The 20,914-nt window shown below is 57.0% G+C and overlaps 2 protein-coding genes across 7 annotated transcripts in view; both read right to left on the bottom strand.

Moving 5' to 3' along the window:
- Positions 1 to 371: 371 nt before the first annotated feature.
- On the bottom strand, positions 372 to 5,009 carry CASTOR1 (cytosolic arginine sensor for mTORC1 subunit 1). 6 transcript variants are annotated; one of them, XM_017855605.1, is made up of 9 exons: positions 4,685 to 4,998; positions 4,007 to 4,077; positions 2,654 to 2,841; positions 2,436 to 2,568; positions 2,106 to 2,232; positions 1,537 to 1,650; positions 1,291 to 1,373; positions 1,107 to 1,201; positions 372 to 952 (listed from the first exon to the last, which is right to left on the bottom strand). In XM_017855605.1, exons 1-9 carry the CDS (start codon positions 4,795 to 4,797, stop codon positions 884 to 886), a joined length of 993 nt encoding a protein of 330 aa, XP_017711094.1. In that variant the 5' UTR covers positions 4,798 to 4,998; the 3' UTR covers positions 372 to 883. The 6 variants fall into 6 exon arrangements, with proteins under 6 accessions (XP_017711094.1, XP_017711095.1, XP_017711097.1 ...); XM_017855606.1 differs by having other exon boundaries at positions 2,106 to 2,229; positions 4,685 to 4,986; XM_017855608.1 differs by having other exon boundaries at positions 4,597 to 4,796.
- A 2,270-nt stretch (positions 5,010 to 7,279) lies between these two features.
- TBC1D10A (TBC1 domain family member 10A) overlaps positions 7,280 to 20,914 on the bottom strand; it is a 35,582-nt gene continuing 21,947 nt past the window's right edge. The window contains exons 2-9 of the mRNA XM_017855604.1: positions 20,108 to 20,207; positions 14,689 to 14,796; positions 10,992 to 11,098; positions 10,196 to 10,310; positions 10,051 to 10,116; positions 9,192 to 9,381; positions 8,911 to 9,065; positions 7,280 to 8,113 (exon numbers count right to left, since the gene is read on the bottom strand). Coding sequence (XP_017711093.1) covers positions 7,637 to 8,113; positions 8,911 to 9,065; positions 9,192 to 9,381; positions 10,051 to 10,116; positions 10,196 to 10,310; positions 10,992 to 11,098; positions 14,689 to 14,796; positions 20,108 to 20,207 — 1,318 coding nt within the window. The 3' untranslated portion in view covers positions 7,280 to 7,636. The remainder of the gene's footprint in view (positions 8,114 to 8,910; positions 9,066 to 9,191; positions 9,382 to 10,050; positions 10,117 to 10,195; positions 10,311 to 10,991; positions 11,099 to 14,688; positions 14,797 to 20,107; positions 20,208 to 20,914) is intronic.

Raw genomic sequence — 20,914 nt, 5'->3', positions numbered from 1 at the left:
GTGACAGGGAAGGCTGGGAGACTCCCCAAATAGGAGGGTCTGGGAGTCTCTGCCCAGGTTCAGAACCCTCTGGGCTATTTGGAAGCTATTCTGAAATCTGGGAACACCCCAGATTTCAAAGGCAGGCATGGGAATGGGAATCACGTGACTTTGGCTAAGTCATGTCACCTCTCAAAGCTTCGGTTCCTCATCTGGAAAATGGTGATAGTTTACTGAGCTGTGGTGAGAGGTGAATGAGGCAAAGCCAGGTGAGCCCAGCCCCCAGCCAGCTACACAGAGAGAGACCAAGACCTCAGATAGAGGGGACCATGAGGTGGAGCCATGGCTGAGACTCAGACCCAGAGGACCCCCAAGGACCATAGCCCAACCCAGTCACTACAAAGTCCTTTATTAACAAGTCAATAAAAACAGAAGAGAGAGATGTCAAAATACTTTTCTCGGAGGTCCCAGGAGGGACAGGCACTGTCAGGACTCACCTGGCCAGGGAAGGCAACCCCACCAGAGGCAGAACAGAGGTCAGGGCCCTGTCTGGGGGACAGCTGGCCCAGGAAGGCTGGGGGGATGGCTCGGGCCTCAGGCAGGGACTGTGCAAACGCCGAGGCCGCGCAGGGAGTGATGGTTTGGGGGCTTAAGCCCCAAGCACCGTGTTCCCCTGTGTGGGCAGACATGCAGTCAGGCTAGCACCTGCCCACTCCACCTGCGAGTGCACACAGGTGTCTGCGTAAAAGCCGGTGCCCGCACGCAGCTTACATACAGAGAGTGGAACAAGAGTCCCCGGCAGAACAGGGGGCTCATTCCAGAGCTTAAGGAAATAGCTTTAGAGAAGTCTTTGGAAGCCTGGGTCAAGGGGAGAGCAGGGTGGCTGCTCTGTTCCCCATGGGACTCAGGAAGCCAGTCCTTCCTGCCGCCGCTGGAGGACCTCGATGACGCTGCCGATACCGTCCTCGGGCACCTGAGGGCAGGTGGGCAGGAGGGAAGGGTCAAGGCAGAAGCTGACCAAGGCCACCCCTGACTTCCTGGCCCAGCTGAGACTACCTCCAGCCGCCCACATTTCTGGGCCTCACTCTCCCCTCAGGAGCTCCCCAGCCCCAGCCCATGGTGCTCACCAGGGCGTGGTCGAAGTTGAAGGTGCTGATGTAGTAGGCAGAGATGTCAGCAGCTGCCAGGGGACCCGCGATCTGCGCCACGATGCCACATTCATCTGAGGGTGGTGGAGGAGGGGCACATGTGGCACATGCCGGTTGCTCCCCAGACACTCCCCAACCCCCCAACACCGGGAACGGCCCTCACCAAAGCCCAGGGGCTGTCCGCCGATGCGCACCATCCTCCACAGCTCCCCTGAGGAGCTGGTCAGCAGCAGGTCACTGGGGAACCTGGGGAGGGAGATGGGTGATGGGCAGGGCACCCCCATCCACCCCTGCCTGACCATGAGCTCTGGGACAGGTACACCTGCTGACCTCAAAGTCTGATGCCCCACCTCCTCCCTGCCTGGACTGGCTGGGGCCTGGGGCCCACCCGGGGTCAGGGGTCACCTACTTTTTCTGTGTTTCAGCATCCATGACAATGGAGATATAACCCTCGATGAGGGAGAAGGCAAAGAACGTGATGGAGCTGGGTTCAGGACTGCTAGAGGCTGCCTCCTTGGGGGTGCTGGGGAGGGATGGGAGGTTTAGGGGCTCTGCCAGGCACCCAGCCTACTGCCCCTGCTGGAGGACCCCGATCAGCCTCCAGAACCCTGGGAAGGAGCTGGCATGGTGGCCTGGGCAGGCTCTGCTGTCTCTGCTACCCGCCCAAGGGTCCAGCCCTCTGGAAGGTGTGGGTGGGGACAGGGAAGGACAATGAACCCAGCCTGTGCCAAAAACAAAGGACCCCACGGTTAGCGGGCCAGACCAGGGCATGGCTCAGAGGACACCACTGGAAAGGGATCCAGCTTTGGGGCAAGAACCTTCCCCGAACATCAGTGAAGCACAAGTGAGTGTCATGGGCTGCCAAGAATCCCAAGAGAGGACAAGGGAGAGTTGCAAAACTGATGGATGGGCAGAAGGTGGGGGGACAGAGTGTAGGGAACAGTGGCGTGAGGACAAAGATTAAGTTCCAAGGTCCACCTGTGTGAGTAGAAGAGGACATCTATGAGGGTGGTAGCGATGGCTGGAAGCGTCTCAGGGTCCAGTGTGAGGACACAGAAGCGGTTCTGTGGGCTCTGGATGGGATGCACCGTGGGGCTGGGCCCTGCTGGAGGACAGCAGCAGGTGAAAAGGTGTCCGTGGGCTGGGGCGCCCCCTGGTGGCCAGTCAGGGAGAGGCGTGGGCCCGGGGCGGGTCTTGCTATCCAGGAACTGGCCAGGGTCCTCCTGCCCCATTGCGGCCTACAAGGGAAGAGATCCAGTGGGAAGAGGAGGCCCTGCCCAAGTCCAGGTGTCAGAGGGCGGCCCTCACCATGCTGAGTGCGGGGAAAGCCATTACTGGAATCATCCCTCGTCACAGGCACAGGCTCTCCGCCCACCTCGCGGTAAATGTCGAACTCCTGGGCCAGCGTGTGGATCACTACGGACAGGTCCTGCTCCCGCACCTGGGCCACAGCAGATGGCACATCACATGGGCTCCCAGGTACCTATATCCACCCTGCTCTGCATCAGCACTAGCAGGAAACTCACCAGGATGAAGTCCGTCTGGTAAGTGGACAGCATCAGCACAGACACGTGGTGCTCGGCCAGTGGCGCGATGACCGAGCGGGCGATCTTGGTGACCCCAGCAGCCTGCACTGCCGCACCGCTGTGAGACGACACGTTCAGCACCAGCCATGTGGCCTCCGCTACTTGCAGAAACTCAGATGGGGGCAGCTCTGTGGGCAGGGGACATGTCAGGTCAGGGTCTGCAAGGCTGGCCCCTGCCCCTCTCTGAGCCTCAGTTTCCCTCTCTGTGCCTCGGAGGGCTCCATCAAGGTAAGGGCAGGTCTGGAGGCTGGGACTGTCTCCCCCCAGCTCTGCTCCTGAAGTCCCTATGTTTGCAAAGACTGAGAAAGGCTTCAAGTGCTGGCCTGGTGGCATAGAAACTTCCCACTTAAGATCAGAGGTCCAGATTCAGACAGACCTGGGTTCAAATCCCAGCTTTGTTAATTTGTCTTGTGACCTGGGGCAGGTGATTTGAGTCTCAGTTTCCTCATCTGTAAAATGGGACGACAATATCTACCTCACTACGGTGTCTTCTGTGGGTTAGCAGAAGCTTTATACCACACGGCACCACCAGGGGGCATTCGCAGATCAGGTTGGCTGGGGGACTGCCTTCCCCTTTTGCAGACCCAGACTTCCCTGAAGTAAAAACAGGGAAACTAAGGCCTGCAGTGGAGCAGGGGGACAGGCCAAGCTCCAACTAGCTCGCCTGAGACTCCAAGCCTGTGAGGATGGGCCGGGCCAGCAGCAGGAGGAGGAGCTGGGCGTCAGCTCCAGGGCCCAGGGAGGGCCCAGGCTGGCGTCCAGTGCTGAGCAGGGGCCAGGGCCTGGGTGGCTGCTATTCACCCCAGCACAGCCAGGAGGCCTCCAGGACCCTCCCCTGAGATGGCTGCCTACTCCTGCATTCCTTCCCTCAGACTCCTGGAGTTCCCAGACCAGCAGGGGAGGAGGTGACCCAAACCAGGGAGATAAGACCAGGAGGAAATAATACCCAGGGACTTCTAACAGCAGCACTTGCCTGGAACCATAACAGAGGCCCTTCTGCAGGCCTGACTGCTGAGTGCCCTTCAGCGGTTTTGAGTTTATAAAGCCCTCATGGGACCCTGTTTATCAGAACCAGAACTAGACCCATTTTACATAAGAGAAAACAGCTCAGAGAGGGGAAGTGATTTGCTCAAGGGCACACAGCCAAGGAGTGGTGGAGTAGGATTCGAACCCTGACACATCTGCTTTTAAGGCTTAAGCTCTTGGTACGGATCCCAGCAACTGGTGAGAACCCTACAGAAGGGGAGCGCGACAAGCCCCTCCCGTACTCCCGTTCCCCAGACCAGCCCCCACCTTTAAAGCCCTCCTCATCCACCATAAGCGTGTAATCCTCAGGGGTCTCCGTCAGGCTGAAGAACTTGCACCTGGTTGGGGGTGGGGAGCATCTTCAGTTTCGTGTGGAGAACTGGGGATCGGGAGTGGATTTCTCTCCAACTGCCCCGAGACACCCCTGCGACCCCGGGCCAGCGCCTTCCTGCCCCCTCGGCCTTTAATTTCCAGGGCAATGGGATGTTAGGCCCATCTCCGGGGTTGGGGGCTACTTTCCGGCCTCCCGACCTCTCCAGGGGCCTTCCACCCCTCTACTCCTCGAGGGAGGAGAGGTTCACACCCGCGGCGACAGCCTTAGGGGCGTCGGACCTTGGACCCCCTAGTCCAGCCCCTCTGACCTGAAGGGAGGTGTCCTGGAAGGAGCTCCCCGGAGTGACCAGGTAGGAATGCCCACATTTGACACCACTGAGTTAAGCATTGCCCATCCCAGGCTGTTTGCGCTTTGCCCCTTGGAGGGGGCCTCACGGGGCCGGATAGGCTGTGGTCCCCCAGGCCGGATGGCGGCCGGAAGGGGAGAGCCCTCCCCACCCGCTCCCGCCCCCCTGCCTGCCTGCCTTACGGCGATCCTAATCCTCCGACCCTGGCCCTGAGCGACAGCAGAGCCCCCAGCCCCCATCTGCGCTCCCGAACCCGGGCGCGCACCGGCTGCGGTGGGGCAGGAAGAGCAGCTTGATGAGCGGGTGGGTGTAGAGCCAGAGACCCGGACGGGCGACGCTCAGCACCCGCACCCGGTGTTCTAGGATGTGCAGCTCCATCGCGGCTCGCGCGGACCCGACCCCACCGCCAACTAGACCCAGGCCGCGCGGGAGGCGGGGCGGCGGGGGTGGTGCCCGAGCCTTAAAGGAGCCGCTGCGCGGCCGCGTCCACGCCGCCCGCTACGCGGCTGACCCACCCGCCCAGCCAGGCGCGGCGTCCAGCTCTTTGACGGCCACGCCCCGCGGGAAGAGAAGACTATTGGGTGGTCACGCCTCCTCCTAATACCAGAACCGCTTTCCAGCCCACCGAGACCGCCCCGAACGGCTCCGCCTTTTTTAGCACTGGCTCGAGGATAGACCCCACCCCGTCTGACTCCTCCAGGTCCCGCCCCTGACGCGCCCCCTCCCTGGGCTCCGCCCTTCCCGCGGAACGCCGGCTGCGGAGCGGGTGGGAGCATCCCGGAGGCTAGGGGACGTTTCTGTCCTTCTGGCACACACGTGGGTTTTATGATTGAGGTCCTTGAGACAGAAGGACCACGAAACGAACTGGAGCTCGGCTGGGACCAGAACGCTGCCCCCAAACCCCTGAAGCGATGACAGGCATAGGTCGGCTTTGCAGCGGCCGTCCACCGGGCACCTTTCGCTCTCCTGCCTCTGATGGCTGCAGGGGGCAGGGCCGCCAGCAAATGATTGCGATTGATACCTACCCTTCCCCGCTTGCGAGGGGGCTGCCAAGTTGAAACTTGGCCTGGTAGCCCCACTTGTTCCTTTCATCCAACTTTCAAAATAGAAGGCTCCCCACCAGGGACACACAGAGATAGAATTCTAGCCACCTCTGCTGAGCGACATACTTTGGGTTAGGGGGCTGGAGGTGGCCAAGGCCTAAGACTTGAGGTCCCTCGATACAAACAAAACCCAAAAGTGCTTGAGCCAGTGATGCCCAGTGCTCAAACTTTGGTGGGGGAGGCCCATGCAGCTGAGGTTCAGTGAGTACTCAGACCTCAAGCCTGAAACTTGAGCCCCAAAGCCTGCAGCCGTTAGCTGGCCTGTGCACATCTAAACTTGCTTCAGGTTCAAGGAGGCCCCCGGCACTGGCAGACACCCCAGATCTTATCAGGCCCCCACAGGTCTAAGAAGACCCCAAGGCTGAGCAGGCATCAGCATGTCCATGTTGGCTCCATGCAGGGCCGAGAATGCTCCAGGGGACCCTTGTCTGCCCCGAGCACCCTGAGGCCTCAGATGTGAGGCTTTGAACCAAGTAGATTAAAGCAGGCCTCAGGCCTGATTGGGACCCAGCAGGCCTGAGCAGGCCCTCTGCCTGCTCTGGAGCCCCCACCACAGGCAGATAGAAGCCAAGCTAAGCCTCCTCCCTGGACTCTCGGGCTTGACACATTCCTGTGGAACACTGTGTAGCCACCACATCCTGGCCTATCCCCTGGAGGACTAGGGGAAGGAGGAGCTTCTCAAAGGCTGAGCCCATCTCATCAATGGCAGGTGCAGATAGAGTGGGAAACCACAGGGCTGAGGGGAAGGAGGCAGGAAGTGCGGTGGCCTACCCTGATAGTCTCTTGAGACCCTTCACCTCCCTAGGCCTCAGTATCCCCAGCTGCACCAGGACAGGATGTTCCAGGCCCAGGCGAAGCCTGAAAGCTCCCAGGGAGGCTCTGCTCCTCCCTCTCCTGCCCCCTCCCGCTCTGGCCTGGCCTGGCCCAGCTTGGTCATCTGCCAGTAACAGCGCTATTGTTTGACTGGAAAAGCTGCTTCCTCAGCAGAAGGGGGGCCTCTCCCAGGGACACCCTGTCCTTGCCCTCACCAGTCATCAGGTTGTGACCGCAGTGCCTGCCTGGGCCCTCAAGGGCAGAGTCAGGTCTCCTGGAGCCCTGGTCAGGAGAGGAAGCTGAGTGAGGGGCTCTTGGTGCAAATCTGGCTGAGGCTGGGTGGTTCCTTTCCCACTCAGCTCATGTTTCCTCATCTGTAAAATGAGGCTAATCAAGCCTACTTGACCAATTCAGCCTGGCACTTGGCAAGTGTTCAGTAAATCGAAAGTGGCATTTTATCAAAGATCCACACTTCGCCCCTCTCCCTGAGGGCTGAGCCTGTAAGGACATTCACGGTGCTCCACCCTGGGCCCCATCCCTGACCCCAACCCAGAATGAGCTCTCAGAAACTTACTGGAGCCTGAGGTAGCATCCAGGGCAGGCCTTGAAGGAGGAAGACCCTGAAACCTCCTCCTTAGGAGTCCCTGCCCCCTTGGTGGCGGGTGAGGATGAGGCCTAGGGAGCATACCCTGCTCTGCCCAGCACTGAGCTCCAGCCCTGGCGTCCCTTATGTCTACCCTGGCAGAAGGTAGACATAAGGCAGTGGGGATGGGATGAGTGAAAATGGGGGTTAAGAATGGGGACTGGCCAGGGACTTGGCATGTCCTCTGGTAAAGGTACCTCTCAGAGAGACTCTGGTGCTGGGCTGGAGCCCAGGAGGAGGGGCTCTGTAGGGCAGAGAAGAGATGCTGAGCACCAAGGTGACCAAGGTGGTATACGAGCTGTCTACACAAGGCTGTTTATTTCTGTACAAAACCATGTTTCTATTTTACACAAAGTACACCCCACCCTTTCCCCTCACACCAGTACCCTAACACTGGGGAGCATCCCCCCAGGAGGAAGGGGCTGAAGGAGGCCCCACCCCCAGGCCCTAGCTTCTGCCTGCCCTGGCTGGGCCACCCCGAGTGCCACTGTAAAGAAAATAAATAAGGAGACTCAGGCAGAATCTGTGTTGGACCAGCCAGACTCCAGCCCAGTGGCCAGGCAGCTTGGTCCTCAGAGGGTGGGCAGGCCGTGGAATGTCAGTTCATGAACCGTGTAGGTATGTGGAGACCCCACCCTGGAGGCCTGAGCTGCCAGGGTTACAAGTAGGTATCCTCACTCCCTTGGGATGTCAGGCTCTCCTGGGAGCGGTGGTGAGCTGAGACCTGGGGAGCCGAATCCTGAGGGGCTGAGTCCTGGGGGCCTGAGTCCTTCGGGGGCACATGCTGTGGGGGACATGCATCTCCTGCAGCGGCCACCACCATGGCTTGATTTGGGGCTGGGGGCTTCTCCAGCTGCCCTCTCGCCTTCATCTGCTTCCGCTGCTCCTTCTGGGCCTGCTTGGGTGGCTTGGGCTTGGCTTTGGAGCCAGGGAGGGGGACATCTGGGGGCAGGCGGATGGACGGTGAAGGTTGTAGGGCAGGCCGGGGACCGGGTTCTGCGTCCAAGATGGCCTTGGCACCATGCAGCCTGGGCGGGGAGCAGCACTGCAGCTCACCCCGGGTCTCCTGCCAGCGCCGCAGCTGGATGAGGTGTTCACGCTCAATCTGGCGCTCTGTCACAGGCAACTCCACCACCTGTCCGGGCAGTGACACAGGCAAGTGGGCGCCAAGAAGAAGGACCTTCCCCTTCTGCCTCCCAGCCTGGGCCCCCAGTCTTTCTGAGCATCCCCCAGCCCTGGCCACTAAACACTGACCTCAGGAAGGATGAGGGTCTAGTCCCAAGCTGCAGTCACAAGCCCCAGAGCTGAGTGCTAGGTGAGCTGGACACTTGAGACTCACCGCCTCAGAGGAGAAAGCTGCCCACATCTTCACGAGTCCACCTGCCTGACTATGGGGCTGAAGGGTAAGACCCAGATAGACAAAAACCTGCTCTCTGCCAATCTGTCCTCCACCACTGCCCAGGGCAGCCTGGCTGCTTAGGCTCAAACTCCAGCTCCACCTGGGTGGGTGACTTTAAGGGGAGTTGCTTAGTGATTCTGCCTCTGTGAGCCTCCATTTCCTCATGTGTAAAAGCTGGCCACGCATGTTCCATCTAATTGCCCCTGAGAGACAAGTATCCATAAAGAAAGAAGAAAGGGAAATAAGAGCTAAGGCTGTGAATGGGGTACCAGGGAGGAAGAGGGGGCCGTGGGTCAGCACTCTTCATTCCCAAGCGGCTCAGATCCAGAAGGCCCTGCAGAGCCAGGCCTCTCTGTGTCCCATGCTCCTCACCAGACAGAAGGATGAGGTCCACCCACATGTTCTGGGCCGCCTAGCAATGGTCCTGGCATAGGTGATCCACCCTCAGGGGCTGAGGGTTAGAGGGACCCCCTTCAAAGGACCCCCACCTGTCTTCCTCCCTCCCTGTGGTAAGGGGCAGGCGCAGGCTGTACCTCCTGGACCAGGAAGGCCTCCTGCATGATCTTGGGGCTGAGGCTCCGCAGTCGCTCGATGGTCTCATACTGGCCCTGGCAGGCTTTGACCTTCTCGGGGGAGCCCAGCGCATGCTTCAGCAGCACCAGCCCTACCCGGAAGATGATCTTGACTCCTGCATGGGGGATGGGCAGTTAAGTACAAGGAGCCTTTTGGGAGTTTCTCTGTAAAGAGAGGCCCCCCTGTGGGCCTCTGTGGGCTGCTGGGAACAGGGGTGCTCCCCCCAAGCCCAGCCCAGTACCTTCGCAGAAGAACATGTCCCAGACGCGTAGCACAGAGCTCCAGGGCAAGGTGCGGGAGAAGGCGCACATGAACCACTCTGTCATATAGAGGAGTGGGTCGATCTTCTGACGGCTGAGGTGCTTGTGGGCCACCGGCGACACCTTCTGCAACAGCGAGAAGAGGATCTCCCCATCCAACTGGATCGCCTCCTGGGGAGACACCAAGGCCACGGGACCATGACCGTGGGCTGCAGGAGCCAGGGCAGGGACTACACCCCAGCACCCAGCACCCAGCAGGCTCAGGCAGGTACCGCCTGCAGGGTGTCTGCCTTTGCCAGGTGCTAGGATACAATGATGAGCAAACCAGAGCCAGCTGGTCCCCCGGAGTAGCTTATCCCAAGAAGGGCACATGAGCAAAAGAGGCTGGGGAGGGGAGGGGCTGAGTGCCTCTAACAAGGCTGGGGCAGGACTGCTCTCGAGCATGTGCTGGAGGGCCTCATCTGTCTGGGTCAAGAAAGCTCCCTGAGGGCTAAAAGCTGAAGCAAAAGAGAAGTTTGTAGGGGACAGCACGGGGATGAGAGCTTCCAGGCAGATTTTAGCCTAGGCCAAGGCCAAGGGAGGGAGGAATTTGGTGCCCTGGAAGAACTTCAATCCTGCCAAGTGGCCAGAGCACCTAGAAGCTGAGATGACAGTCAGTGTAGAAGGGATAACATCGCAGTCCAAGAGACCTAACCCTGGCAAGCCTTGGGACTTCAGCCTGAAGGCAACATAAGGCCGGGCAGTTTTTAACCTGGGCAGGAGTTACTATGAGAGAAGGGCCTGGAGGGGCCACAGAGGATGTCCAGCCTGGGGCAGGTCCCAGGCCAGGCGACCACTCACCAGTTTCTCGCTGTAGTAGCCAGGCAGGTACTTCTCACAGATCTGTACCAGGCACCAGAAGGCTTGCTGTGGGCGAGAGAGACGTGAGGCCTTGCCATTGGGGGTTCCCCACCCACCCTTCTGCCTGCCCGGGGCCTGGTGGTACCTCAGCAGGCATGTGCATGAGCAAGACGGCGGCAATGGGAGCCTGGGCCTGGCAGTAGCCCTCCTCGGGCCGGTACAGTGTGTAGGCCTTCAGCACACGGAATAAGTCCTGCTGGCTGTGGAGAGGCCAGGCAGAGCAGTGACGACCGGGGTGACTCTGCTACCCATGGCCTTTACCTGTGCCCCACTGGACCAGCCTGCCTCAGAATCTGCATCTCCCTTGAGAGGGGAGGTGATCTGCTTGTGGTCACCAAGGGATCAGTCTCCTACTGGAGCACATGGACTCTCATGTGCCCAGAGGAAGGAGGTGGGGAAGGTCTCCCCCATGACAGGGGAGGGCAGAGGCTCAAAGAGAAAACAGGGAGCAGGGCCAGGGAAGGATGTAAGGCTGTGTCAGGGCTGGAAGTACGGGCCCCTCACTCAGCAGCTATGGCCCCTTGGCCAGGCCAGCTTTGTCCCTGCGTCTGTCTTGGTCCCCTTGCCTGCCCCATCTCTCCCCTGCATACCTTCCACTCACCCACCTCCCTCTATCCCTCTTTCTCCCCAACAAAACCTGTTTCCCGAAGAGAGCCAGGCCGGGCAAGCTCTAACACTCTGGAGTCAATGAGGAAAGCCCCCCCTAGAGGTAAGAGGAGATGCTGAGAACATACATCAGAATCAAACCAAAAAAAGGGAAATGCTAAGAGTGGAGTTGGGGGCACCCAGCTTCTGAGGCCCTGAACTCACTGTACCTCCTCAGACCCCTTAGAGACAGGGCCTAAAGACACCTCCCACCTCACAAGGCCCAGCCTGCTCACCCGTGGCCCCCCCGGGACACAAACATCTCATGGAATGGGAACTGCCGGTGCAGGTCACGCTCAATCACGTCCAGCCACTTGGGGTCCCCAGGGGACATGTCCAGCTCCTAGAAGCAAGGGCACATATTAGAGGCTGGGGAGGATGGAGGTGGGCATTGCTGCCAGGACATGACTGCCCAGGGATTAGGGGAGGGAGGCCTCCACCAGGGGCAGTGCCCACCCAAGCCCATCACAGACTGGGCCTTCCCAAGGACAGGAAGAGAAGCTCAGGTAAGGACGCCTGGGCAGGGGCAAAGGGGCAAAGAGGGAAGAGCCCTGGAAACCTTAAACCTGGCTCTAGGAAGACCGATGCGGGCAAGAGTGTCTACTCGAGCTGTCGCTGGAAGGACCTCTAGACATTTCATTCAGGAGTCAGTTAGATACATTATGTCACATCCTTAAGACAGAAGGCTGCTTCTCTCAGCAATAGCTACCAGCTGTTCTCACTTCTCTGAGCCAGGCGCTAAGCTGGGCACAGGGTATCTGTGGACCTCACTGATCCTTCTCCTCAGCCTCCCGAGATAGGACCTATCATTATACCCTGTTTGCAGATGAGAAAACTGAGTGTCAAGGCCTCATGGCTAGAAAAATGGTGGAGCTGGGACTGGAAGCCAGGTCTGACTCAGAGCCGTCCATCCCAGCTCCTCAGCTACGTGGCTCCCTGTGCAGGTGGTGTCACCTATCCAGGAAGTGGAGTGTGTGTGAGATCTGCACAGAGCTCTTTTTGGAAGGACATGACATCTGTCAAACCTTAACCTCAGATACTTCTCTGGGTGCCGAGGTTTCAACAAAGTTTTACTCTTTTCTTTGAACTTCTGTAAACATTTCAGTATGGGCACCTTTACAAAACAACAAAACCATTACAAAAAGGAAAATCTTTTCTTGGTCATTTGAAATGTTCTCCACCTTGATTTGCATGTTGGTTACATGAATGTGTATTATTTATCAAAACTCACCGAACTGCATGCACATTCAAGATCTATGCATTTTATTGTATGTAAATTCATACCTCAATTTTTAAGAAAGAATGAAAAAATAAATAAGGAGGAAGCCCAGAGGGCTGAGCAGGGAAGCAGAGTATTCACCAGAGGAACCAGAATGTGCTCAAAGGCATGGCCCAGGCACTTTCATGGGGGTGTTGGTTTAAGTACAAGTTGCCTGCAGGGCAGGGGCAGCATCAGGGAAGGCCCTCAGGAGGGAGGCCAGGTCCTCGGCAAACATACCCAGTGGGCACAGACCCAGGCCCTGCCCTGAAGAGCAGGTGACTTCACACAAGCCCCTTTCCCTCTCTGGCCCTCAGTGGGAGTGTCCTAGCACTAAGCTCAAGAACCTAGGGTGCCAGGAACTTGACTAGAGAGTAAGGACTGAGAGGAGCGGCTGACAGAGTGTTCAGGGCTGGAGGGGACAGGGAGGGGCTGGGGCCTCCACACAGAGCCCTAGGGCAGCCACATAGCGGAGAGACGGATGCGTGCCTTTGGAGCCCCAAACACACTTGTGATGGGGGTCTGTACTGTGCACCTCTAGGTACTGTCTGAGCGCAGTGCAGGTTTGCTTTTGTCAGAAAGGGGAAGAGGGCCCCACAAATTCTCCTAGCAGTTCCCATGAGGTAGAAACCCAAAAACCCCAAAAGTCAGTTTCTAGGATGTGTTCATCTGGTACCTCAGCAGCCTAAGGCACTTGGCCACACATGGTTGGTGAGAAAGGAAAAGGGGGTAGCTGCAGATAGAAAGGGCATCGGCAGACAAGCAGGTACCACGGTCACGGGGCCTATAGCCTCCATGAGCCTGAGGGGTACTGGCACCATCAGAATGTGAAGCCAGAGAAGAAAACCAGGTAAAAAAGGACAAGGTGGTCCTGCCTGCCCAAGGAAGGAGGAAGAAATAGCACATGCAGGAGAAGAAGGAGCCACCAGGGCCTGCAGAGTCTGCCCTGAATGCTGAGGTTGGGATGGGCCACCTGGACTGGGTATTGAATGGAGGGCCCTGTGGGGAGAGAGCACAGAAACAGGTGCACGCTGCCATCACAGACTGCCACTGTGCCCTGCCTCGGCATAGGACCCACAGCAACCAGGGGAAGCTCCTCATGCTTCCTCTGGGTCACCACAGGCAAAAAAAAAAGTCCTTCCAGGTGTGCTCACCAACCATTCTTCCAGCCCCCAGGACCGTGCCGAAACCCATCACCCAGCTTCGGTGCATCAAGAAGGCCTTCTCTGCAAATCCACCTCCTCACACGAGCAACCTTCCAGACCCCCCGGGGGTGGCTGATTCTTCTCCGGAAGCACAGCTCTGCATGCACATGCACACAGCTCTGCATTCTGCTGCACACACGCTCACACTTGCTGAACCACACAGCCAGGAGGCTGGCCAGGCTGCCCACGCTCTTGGCTCTCATGCCTGGCTCTGGCAGCCTGACATTAACTATGGACTTGGACTGGGGCTCCCACCCCTGAGCCTCCCGCTTTGCCCAGGATGCAGCCCCTCGAAATGGGAGAGATGTAGCCACTAGGAGGAAGACTCTGGAGTCGAGAGGCTGCTCCAGTGGGACCTGGTATTGGTACTCTGGGGAATAATCCAATCAGCCAGATTGAGACCTACCCCAGCCAGACACTCTACCAGCTTCCCTGCCCCTGCAAGTCCACGTGTTGCCAGCAAAAAGCTCTCACCCTCTCTAGGTCAACAGCAGGAACTCTAGGCTACCTTGCCCTGCTCCTGCCCAGTCATCTCAAGGAAAAGATTTGGCAGGACAGGAGTGTTCACTGAAGAAGCATGCGATATGTCAACAAAGAGCTGGTGGTGGGCAGCTCTTCTCTGTCTCACTGTCTGCCTGTCACCAGTCCCAAGGACCTGTGAGAAACCCTGATGCCTGGGGCCAGATCTGGCAGGTAAACTAGGGCAACCCCAGGGAATCCAACTGCTTCCCCATAATTCCCTAAGGGAGCAGGCTGGAGGAGCTGCCCAGCTCTGAATGGAGAGGTATTTTACTCTGGCCGGCCATGGGGCAGGGAGCAGCAGGAGGAGTATCGGGACAGGAGGAGGGATGACAACAGAGGACACCCTCTCTGGCCACTGAGTGGCATCTGACCCCTTGAGATACTTGGGCAGTTCCCTTCAGCCCCTTTGGGTTTGGCTCTGCTACACCCAGGGCTGATGACCTCAAAAGACACACAGGTGGGTTGTGCTGGCCAGGCTTGGACAAGGCAGGAGAAAGTAGAGGATGGGAGGCCAGGAGACATCAAAGGACCTGTGGTCCTGCTGGTCAAGCCCCCAAAGGCCCAGAGCACAGGGCCCAGAGCAGTCAGGGAAATGGTCTGAGTGTCCCCTCGTGATCACCAAGAGCAGGGATGTAGCCTACTGAGCCCAGGAAAGCAAAACCTGAGTGGTCATCAAGAGAAAGAGCTGGAATAGGGGGTAGCAAATCTGGCCATTCCACTGAGGGCTGCTCAGGGCTGGAGCCTCAGTTGTACAGAGCCTCCAGGAGACACAGGTGCCCAGGACTGGGCCAGTGTGGCCTGCTGGGGCCTGGGCAGTTTGGCACATGACTGGAGGTTTTGTGGACTGCTCATCCTGTGAGGTTCAGGTGAGCACATGGAGGATTGCTGCCATGGGGAGGACGCCCAGAGATGCGGAAGGGAGGGCAGGACAAAGGAAGGGAAACTTACCTCAAACTTTCCAGGGTTCTGCTGTAACTTCACTTTGCCTCCTGACAGGTATTGCCAAGCACGGCCCCGCAGAGAAGGCGGGATGCCCTTTTGGCACCGCAGACGAATCTGAAAACCAAAAGGACAGCTGAGCCCATGCAGCCACCCAGGCAGCTCCCCCAGCCCAGACCCTTTCCCAGTGCATGGTGGGCCCTCAGTGCACACAGCAGCAAGAGCAGAAACAGGGAGAAAAGAGGACTTTCGCCGGGCAAGGTGGCTCACGGCTGTAATCCCAGCACTTTGGGAGGCCAAGGCGGGCGGATCACCTGAGGTCAGGAGTTCGAGACCAGCCTGGCCAACATGGTAAAACCCTGTCTCTACTAAAAATACAAAAATTAGCTGGGCATAGTGGTGGGCGCCTGTAATCCTAGCTACTTGGGAGGCTGCGGCAGAGAATCGCTTGAACCCAGGAGGCAGCGTTGCAGTGAGCCAAGATCACGCCATTGCACTCCAGCCAGGCGACAAAAGCAAAACTCCGTCTCAAAAAAAAAGAAGACTTTCCTACTGTTGCTACCATGTAGATCCTAAGGTGTGGGGAGAGGAGGTGAATGCAGTTAGATATGCTAACACCAGGTGATGGCAGAGTCCCACATCCCTGGTGACAACACGGGCATTCCTGAGGTCTACCATGGAATTCCAGACCCTCATAACTATCTTCTGAATCAAAATGGAACCCTACAGGCGGGCACGCTGGCTCACACCTGTAATCCCAGCACTCTGGGGAGGCCAAGAAGGGCAGATCACTTAAGGTCAGGAGTTCAAGACCAGCCTGGCCAACATGGTGAAACCCTGTCTCTACTAAAAATACAAAAAATTAGCCAGGCATGGTGGTTGGCACCTGTAATCTCAGCTACTTGAGAGGCTGAGGCATGAGAATTGCTTGAACCTAGGAGGTGGAGGTTGCAGTGAGCTGAGATCGTGCCACTGCACTCTAGCCTGGGCGATAGAGTGAGACTCTGTCTCAGAAAAGAAAAAGGAAAAGGAACCATTACAAGTTGGGTGAACCCCATGGTCTGTCGCCTGGGAGGGCATTGCACTGTGTGCGGCTCAGCTGCACCCCACGGAAGGTAGCTCATGTGCCCAGAGGTGTTGCCCAGGCACTTTCTTTCTTTTTTTTTTTCTTCTTTTTTTTTTTTTTGATGACGGAGTCTGGCTCTGTTGCCCAGGCTGGAGTGCACGTGGGCCGGATCTCAGCTCAGTGCAAGCTCTGCCTCCCGGGTTTACGCCATTCTCCTGCCTCAGCCTCCCGAGTAGCTGGGACCACAGGCGCCGCCACTTCACCTGGCTAGTTTTTTGTATTTTTTTTAGTAGAGACGGGGTTTCACCATGTTAGCCAGGATGGTCTCGATCTCCTGACCTAGTGATCCACCCGTCTCGGCCTCCCAAAGTGCTGGGATTACAGGCTTGAGCCACCGCGCCTGGCCAGCCCAGGCACTTTCATGCAGGTATGTTGGTTTCAGCAGCCATGTGGTAGGATACCGCCAGCCTAGAGGGGAGAAATCTCAGCAGAACTCAGAAGGAAGATGGGAGCTGCTCAAATGGCTCCCTCTTTGTGTTGGTCAAGAATCCCTCTCTCCTCTCATTGACCCTGAGCTCCCAAGATCACTGGCCTGGGGCATAGGCAGCTGGCCTGAGTGTGAGTCCTGATCTCAGCCGTTGCTAAAATGGCCCAGGTCTTCCCTGCCATTCGCAGAATGGGAGAAGTGAAGGAGGAAGTATTTGAGGCAGCTCATAACCCAGAGCTAGTGCTTAATTCCGGCTAGTTGTTTTTATCAGGAAAAGTTTTCCACTGACAAAACTCAATCTGAAAACTATCAAGACTATCATGTCTTTTACAAATGGGGAATTGAGGGTAGGGGAAAATTCGTGGGGGAAATTTCATCACACAAGCAGAGTGGGGGTAAATGTGTCATACAATCAGAAACCCTACTATCTCCTAGCTGCACTGCACAGACTGAGGGATCCAGCCCCATGTACTTTCTACATCACCAGTGGGCTCCTCCTGGGCTTGGGACCAGAATGATGCTCTGAAGGCAGTTGCCCTGACCCGTCGAGGTGAGCGAGGACAAAGGCAGGGGCATCGCTCCTGTGAAATGCTGTCGTGGGGGAGGGGCGAGATGGCCAATGATACTCCCTCAACCCCTGCACTAAGCAGCCTGACCTGGGGATGAGCACTCAGGGCATGAGAAGAACATCTGGATCTGGGTTTGAATCTAGCGCTGACCTTCAGCCAACCACTTCTCAACTGTAAGATCTGAATGCTAATACCTCCTACTGTGCAGAGTTGCCAAAGGAGTCCATTCGAGAGGGAAAATGTGCTTAGTGTGGGGCCTGACACACTGTCTGTGTTCAGTAAGTAATGGCTTCCTCTCTGCCCCTCCATCCCAGGAGGATGCTTGACACAGAAGCTCAGGACCTCAGCTCACGCCTAACTTCCCCTCACCTAGAAACCCCCTTCAACAGTCCCCCTGGAAGCTCTCAGAGGAGGGAGCACAGAAGCCCTGGCCTTCCTGGTGACCAGTGCAAACAAGAGAAAACTTTCCAAGGGTCAGAGAGAGTCAAGAACCAGGAAGGAGCCAGGCAGACAGGCTGAGGGTGGTGGGGGAAGAGTAGCGGTGGTGGGGGAAGAGTAGCAGTGGCTGGTCACAGGTGCCAAGTGAGAGCTTCTGGGACTGCATAGAAAGAAGGCAGAGGAAGGGGGCTGAAGGGAACTGCCCAAGACTCAAGGAACAGTTTCCTGCGGCTGTGGGACAAGGGTCTCCTTAAGGAAGCCAACTTGGGCAGGCTTTGGCAAAGGGATGTGCTTTAGCCCAAAGCCACAGGCCCTTCAGGCTCTCCCACAGAGCCAAGCTCAGCAAGAGGCAGCCCCACATCATCACAGCCCCCATCATACTTGGCCTCCTCCAGGAGAGCCCTGGAACACTTCGCGGGGAGCAAAGAGCTGGGAGTACTGCCAGCCTTTCCCACTCTGGCCTCCTCAGCATAAAGGTGCTGGAGAGGGTCATCCCTACCCTGCCTGCCTTAGGGAGGATGGTAGGGACCAATAAGGATAAAGCATGAGAAAGTATTCCCAGAAACCACAGGATTACCATTCTCTGAGGCCAGGGCTTGGGAAAGGAGATCTCTGATGAAAGCTGAGTGAGGCCACACCCTTGCCTGCTGAACTCTGTGAGGGCAGGGCCACTGCTTAAGCCTACCCCAGGGCAGGGCCCTGTGGGAAGACAGCATTCCAGCCCCTGCCCTGCCTCCCTGCAGGACCAGAATTCTGTCCTAGACATGGCTGGGAGTCGCAGAAAGGAAGGCACCCTCCCAGCAGGACTATGTATGAGTCCAGGAGAAGTGTTGGGTCTGAGCCCACTTCCTGAAACAGGTATTACCCTTCCTGTGCCATGACTTCCTGACCAGAGGGAGAACTCAAGCCTCCACAGGCAGGCTGGAAGAGCACCCAGGGCAGGGCTCGGTGTGGCCACAGCTGAGGTGGCAGGACGGGCACCCAGGATGGTTCTGGGCTGGAGAGAAGCAGTGGGTTAGGGCCTCTGAGCATGGTGGATTGAAGCACTTCCTGTGGAGGCCTCAGCTGGGCAGGGGCAGGGGCAGGTCTCGGGCTCTAACCACAATGCCAGGAAAGAAAAGGGGAAGTGCCCGCTGCTACTCTGCTGAGAGGTGCTCCCCAAAGCTCCCCTCTGGAATCCCTATTTTCAAGAACACAGAAGGTCCCTGCCAACCACCAGTCACCACAACAGATTGCTGGAGAGCAAGCTACAGCTCAGAGTAAGAGCCAGAGGAACCATGAGGCAGGGAAACAGAGCCAGAGTCAGGCAGGAAGCAGCTGAGGAATAACTGTCTTAACATTGTTTTTTTAAAAAAGAGATAGGCTGGGTGCGGTGGCTCATGCCTGTAATTCCAGCACTTTGGGAGGCCGACACAGATGGATTGCTTGGGCTCAGGAGTTCCAGACCGGCCTGGGCAACATGGTGAAACCCCATCTCTACAAAAATTACAAAAATTCCCCAGGTGTGGTAACATGTGCCTGTGGTCCCAGCTACTCGGGAGGCTGAGGTGGGAGGATCACTTAACTCCAGGAGTTTGAGGCTGCAGTGAGCCAAGATCATGCTGCTATACTCCAGCCTGGGTGACAGAGTGAGACCCTGTCTTAGATAGATAGATAGATAGATAGATAGATAGATAGATAGATAGACAGACAGACAGACAGAGAGAGAACAACAAGCAAGAGCCCAGGTCTGGGTGAGCCTCTCCTCTCATAGCACAGGGCTTCACCATCTATGACACCGTCTACGAAGCACTTACCACCACTTCGTGGGGAACAACAACAGGATTATCACTCCCATTTGGCCAGAGAAACTGAGGTTAAGAGGGTGAGGTGACTTGCCCAGAAGTTCTACAGTTAGCCACAGGTGTGAAGAAAGGAAAGGAGTGGGGCTGGGCCCAAGTCTATATACCTGACGGTCAGTCCGGAGCTTTCTGTGAGGCCTTGCAGCCAGCTGTGCCAGCCTGGACCAGACCAGAGTGTCAGCTGATGAGAGCGGGCAATAGGGTTCATTCTGTGCATTTGGGAACTTGTACAGAGAGACCCTAGCTGTAAGGCTCAGAACAGGCCTCCTCTAGGCCAGGTAGTAACACCACCATGCCGGGGGCAGCCAAGGACATCAACACACACACTTAAGAGTGGTGGGCAAGAACATTCCCACAGGGCAATCGAGCTAGTGTCTAAAGATAGCCTAACTCGAAAAGGACTACTGGATGATTTCATTTTTGTAAGACTATTATTAAACTGTGAGGTTACTTTCTTCTTTCTTTGGCCAGGAGTCAAGAGGGAAGTCATCAAATTAATCTAGAGGATAAAGAAGGCCTCGTACTGTGGTGGTTAAGAGGGGAGGTGCTAAAGGTACACTGCTTGGGTTCAAATTTTGATGACCAGGCCATCAGTAAAGTGGGGATACTACTATTACTAACCTCACACTAGGATGCTGTAAGGAATTATCCCAAGCACAAAGCAAACGTTCCATACATGCTAGTTACTGGTAGTATTGTGAAGTCCTCCTTGATAGCTGGTAAGCAGCACTAAAGTCCTTCTCCTGGGAAGGCTATAGGAAAGCTGTGTTACAGCTGTTGGCTAAGAATGGCTTTGAGGTTTAGCTCCAGGACAATGTTCTGCATGAATCTGAAGTCACTGTGTGAGGGCCCAACCTTCCCCCTGCCTTCAAGTCAGCTTCTGTCTTGCACTGGCAGTTGGAGGACACCTAAGGCATCTGGCAGTTAGAGAAGCCCCTGCTTTCCTAAGCTGATGAAGTTCCTCCCTCTTCCTCCTCCTCCCCAAGCTGCCAACTCCCAGCCCGAGACCTGAGGCCAGGCCCCTCACCTTTTTGTGCTTCTTGGCCATCCATTTGTCCCAGTTGTTGAGCATGTCCAGCCACTTGGACTCCCTCTGCCTCAGCACCTCCAGGGGGACTTCCTCCAGCCTGTGGAGCAGAGGGCAGGGCCTGTGAGAGGTGCCAAGGGAAGCAAAGGCCCTGACTTCGTTCCCAGCCGCCAGCCTGGTCAGACCTCCATTCTTCCTGCCTACCATCCCTGCTGTTCCCCTCAGGACTGCTACCTCGGACCACCGTCCTATTGCAGAGGAGAGGGAACACGCCACCTCCCCACCCACTGCCTCAAGGCATAGGCTAGAGACACAGCAGGTGGTTCAAGTGCCTACTCCCCTAATGTGGTCAGGGGCCACGGTGCCTCTCTGGGGCAGAGGCTGAGTGAGTGTCTGCATCTGTGCACCAAAGCAAAGCATTCCTGTCCTGGGTCTGCCTTAGTCAATAAGCCTCTTCGGAGGGCCAGTATACAAGGTGCAGAGTTGAACACAAAAACTAGTCAAACGAGTACAGAAATAATATGCTCACCTCTTTACTTGAGCCAAACTCATTACTCAGAGTTTCCCCATTTATGCCCTGGCCCTTTCCCACCTCTCAGCCTTTACTCATGCCAGTCCCTTTGCAGGAATGTTTCCCAAATTGTCTCTACCCATCAAATCCTACACACACTTCAAAGCCCCATCAAATACCACTTCTTATATTTGTAGATCTACTGACTGGGCAGCTAGCACAACTGTGTTGCACTGTTCTAGGGCGAGGGACTCTGGGTTGTGGGGATGCCGTCCCATGATTAAAACAAAGTCCTG

This window comes from Rhinopithecus bieti, unplaced genomic scaffold (assembly GCF_001698545.2).
Source record: "Rhinopithecus bieti isolate Rb0 unplaced genomic scaffold, ASM169854v2 scaffold_36959, whole genome shotgun sequence".
In the NCBI taxonomy this organism is placed as follows: domain Eukaryota; kingdom Metazoa; phylum Chordata; class Mammalia; order Primates; family Cercopithecidae; genus Rhinopithecus; species Rhinopithecus bieti.
This window is presented reverse-complemented; position numbering and strand designations above follow the sequence as displayed.

Coding starts and splice junctions, on each gene's coding strand:
- CASTOR1 (XM_017855605.1), bottom strand. CDS start 4,797: ATGGAGCTGCACATCCTAGAACACCGGGTGCGGGTGCTGAGCGTCGCC. Junction 1,374..1,536: donor GATGCTGAAACACAGAAAAA/GTAGGTGACCCC, acceptor CTCCCTCCCCAG/GTTCCCCAGTGACCTGCTGC. Junction 1,202..1,290: donor CGGACAGCCCCTGGGCTTTG/GTGAGGGCCGTT, acceptor CACCACCCTCAG/ATGAATGTGGCATCGTGGCG.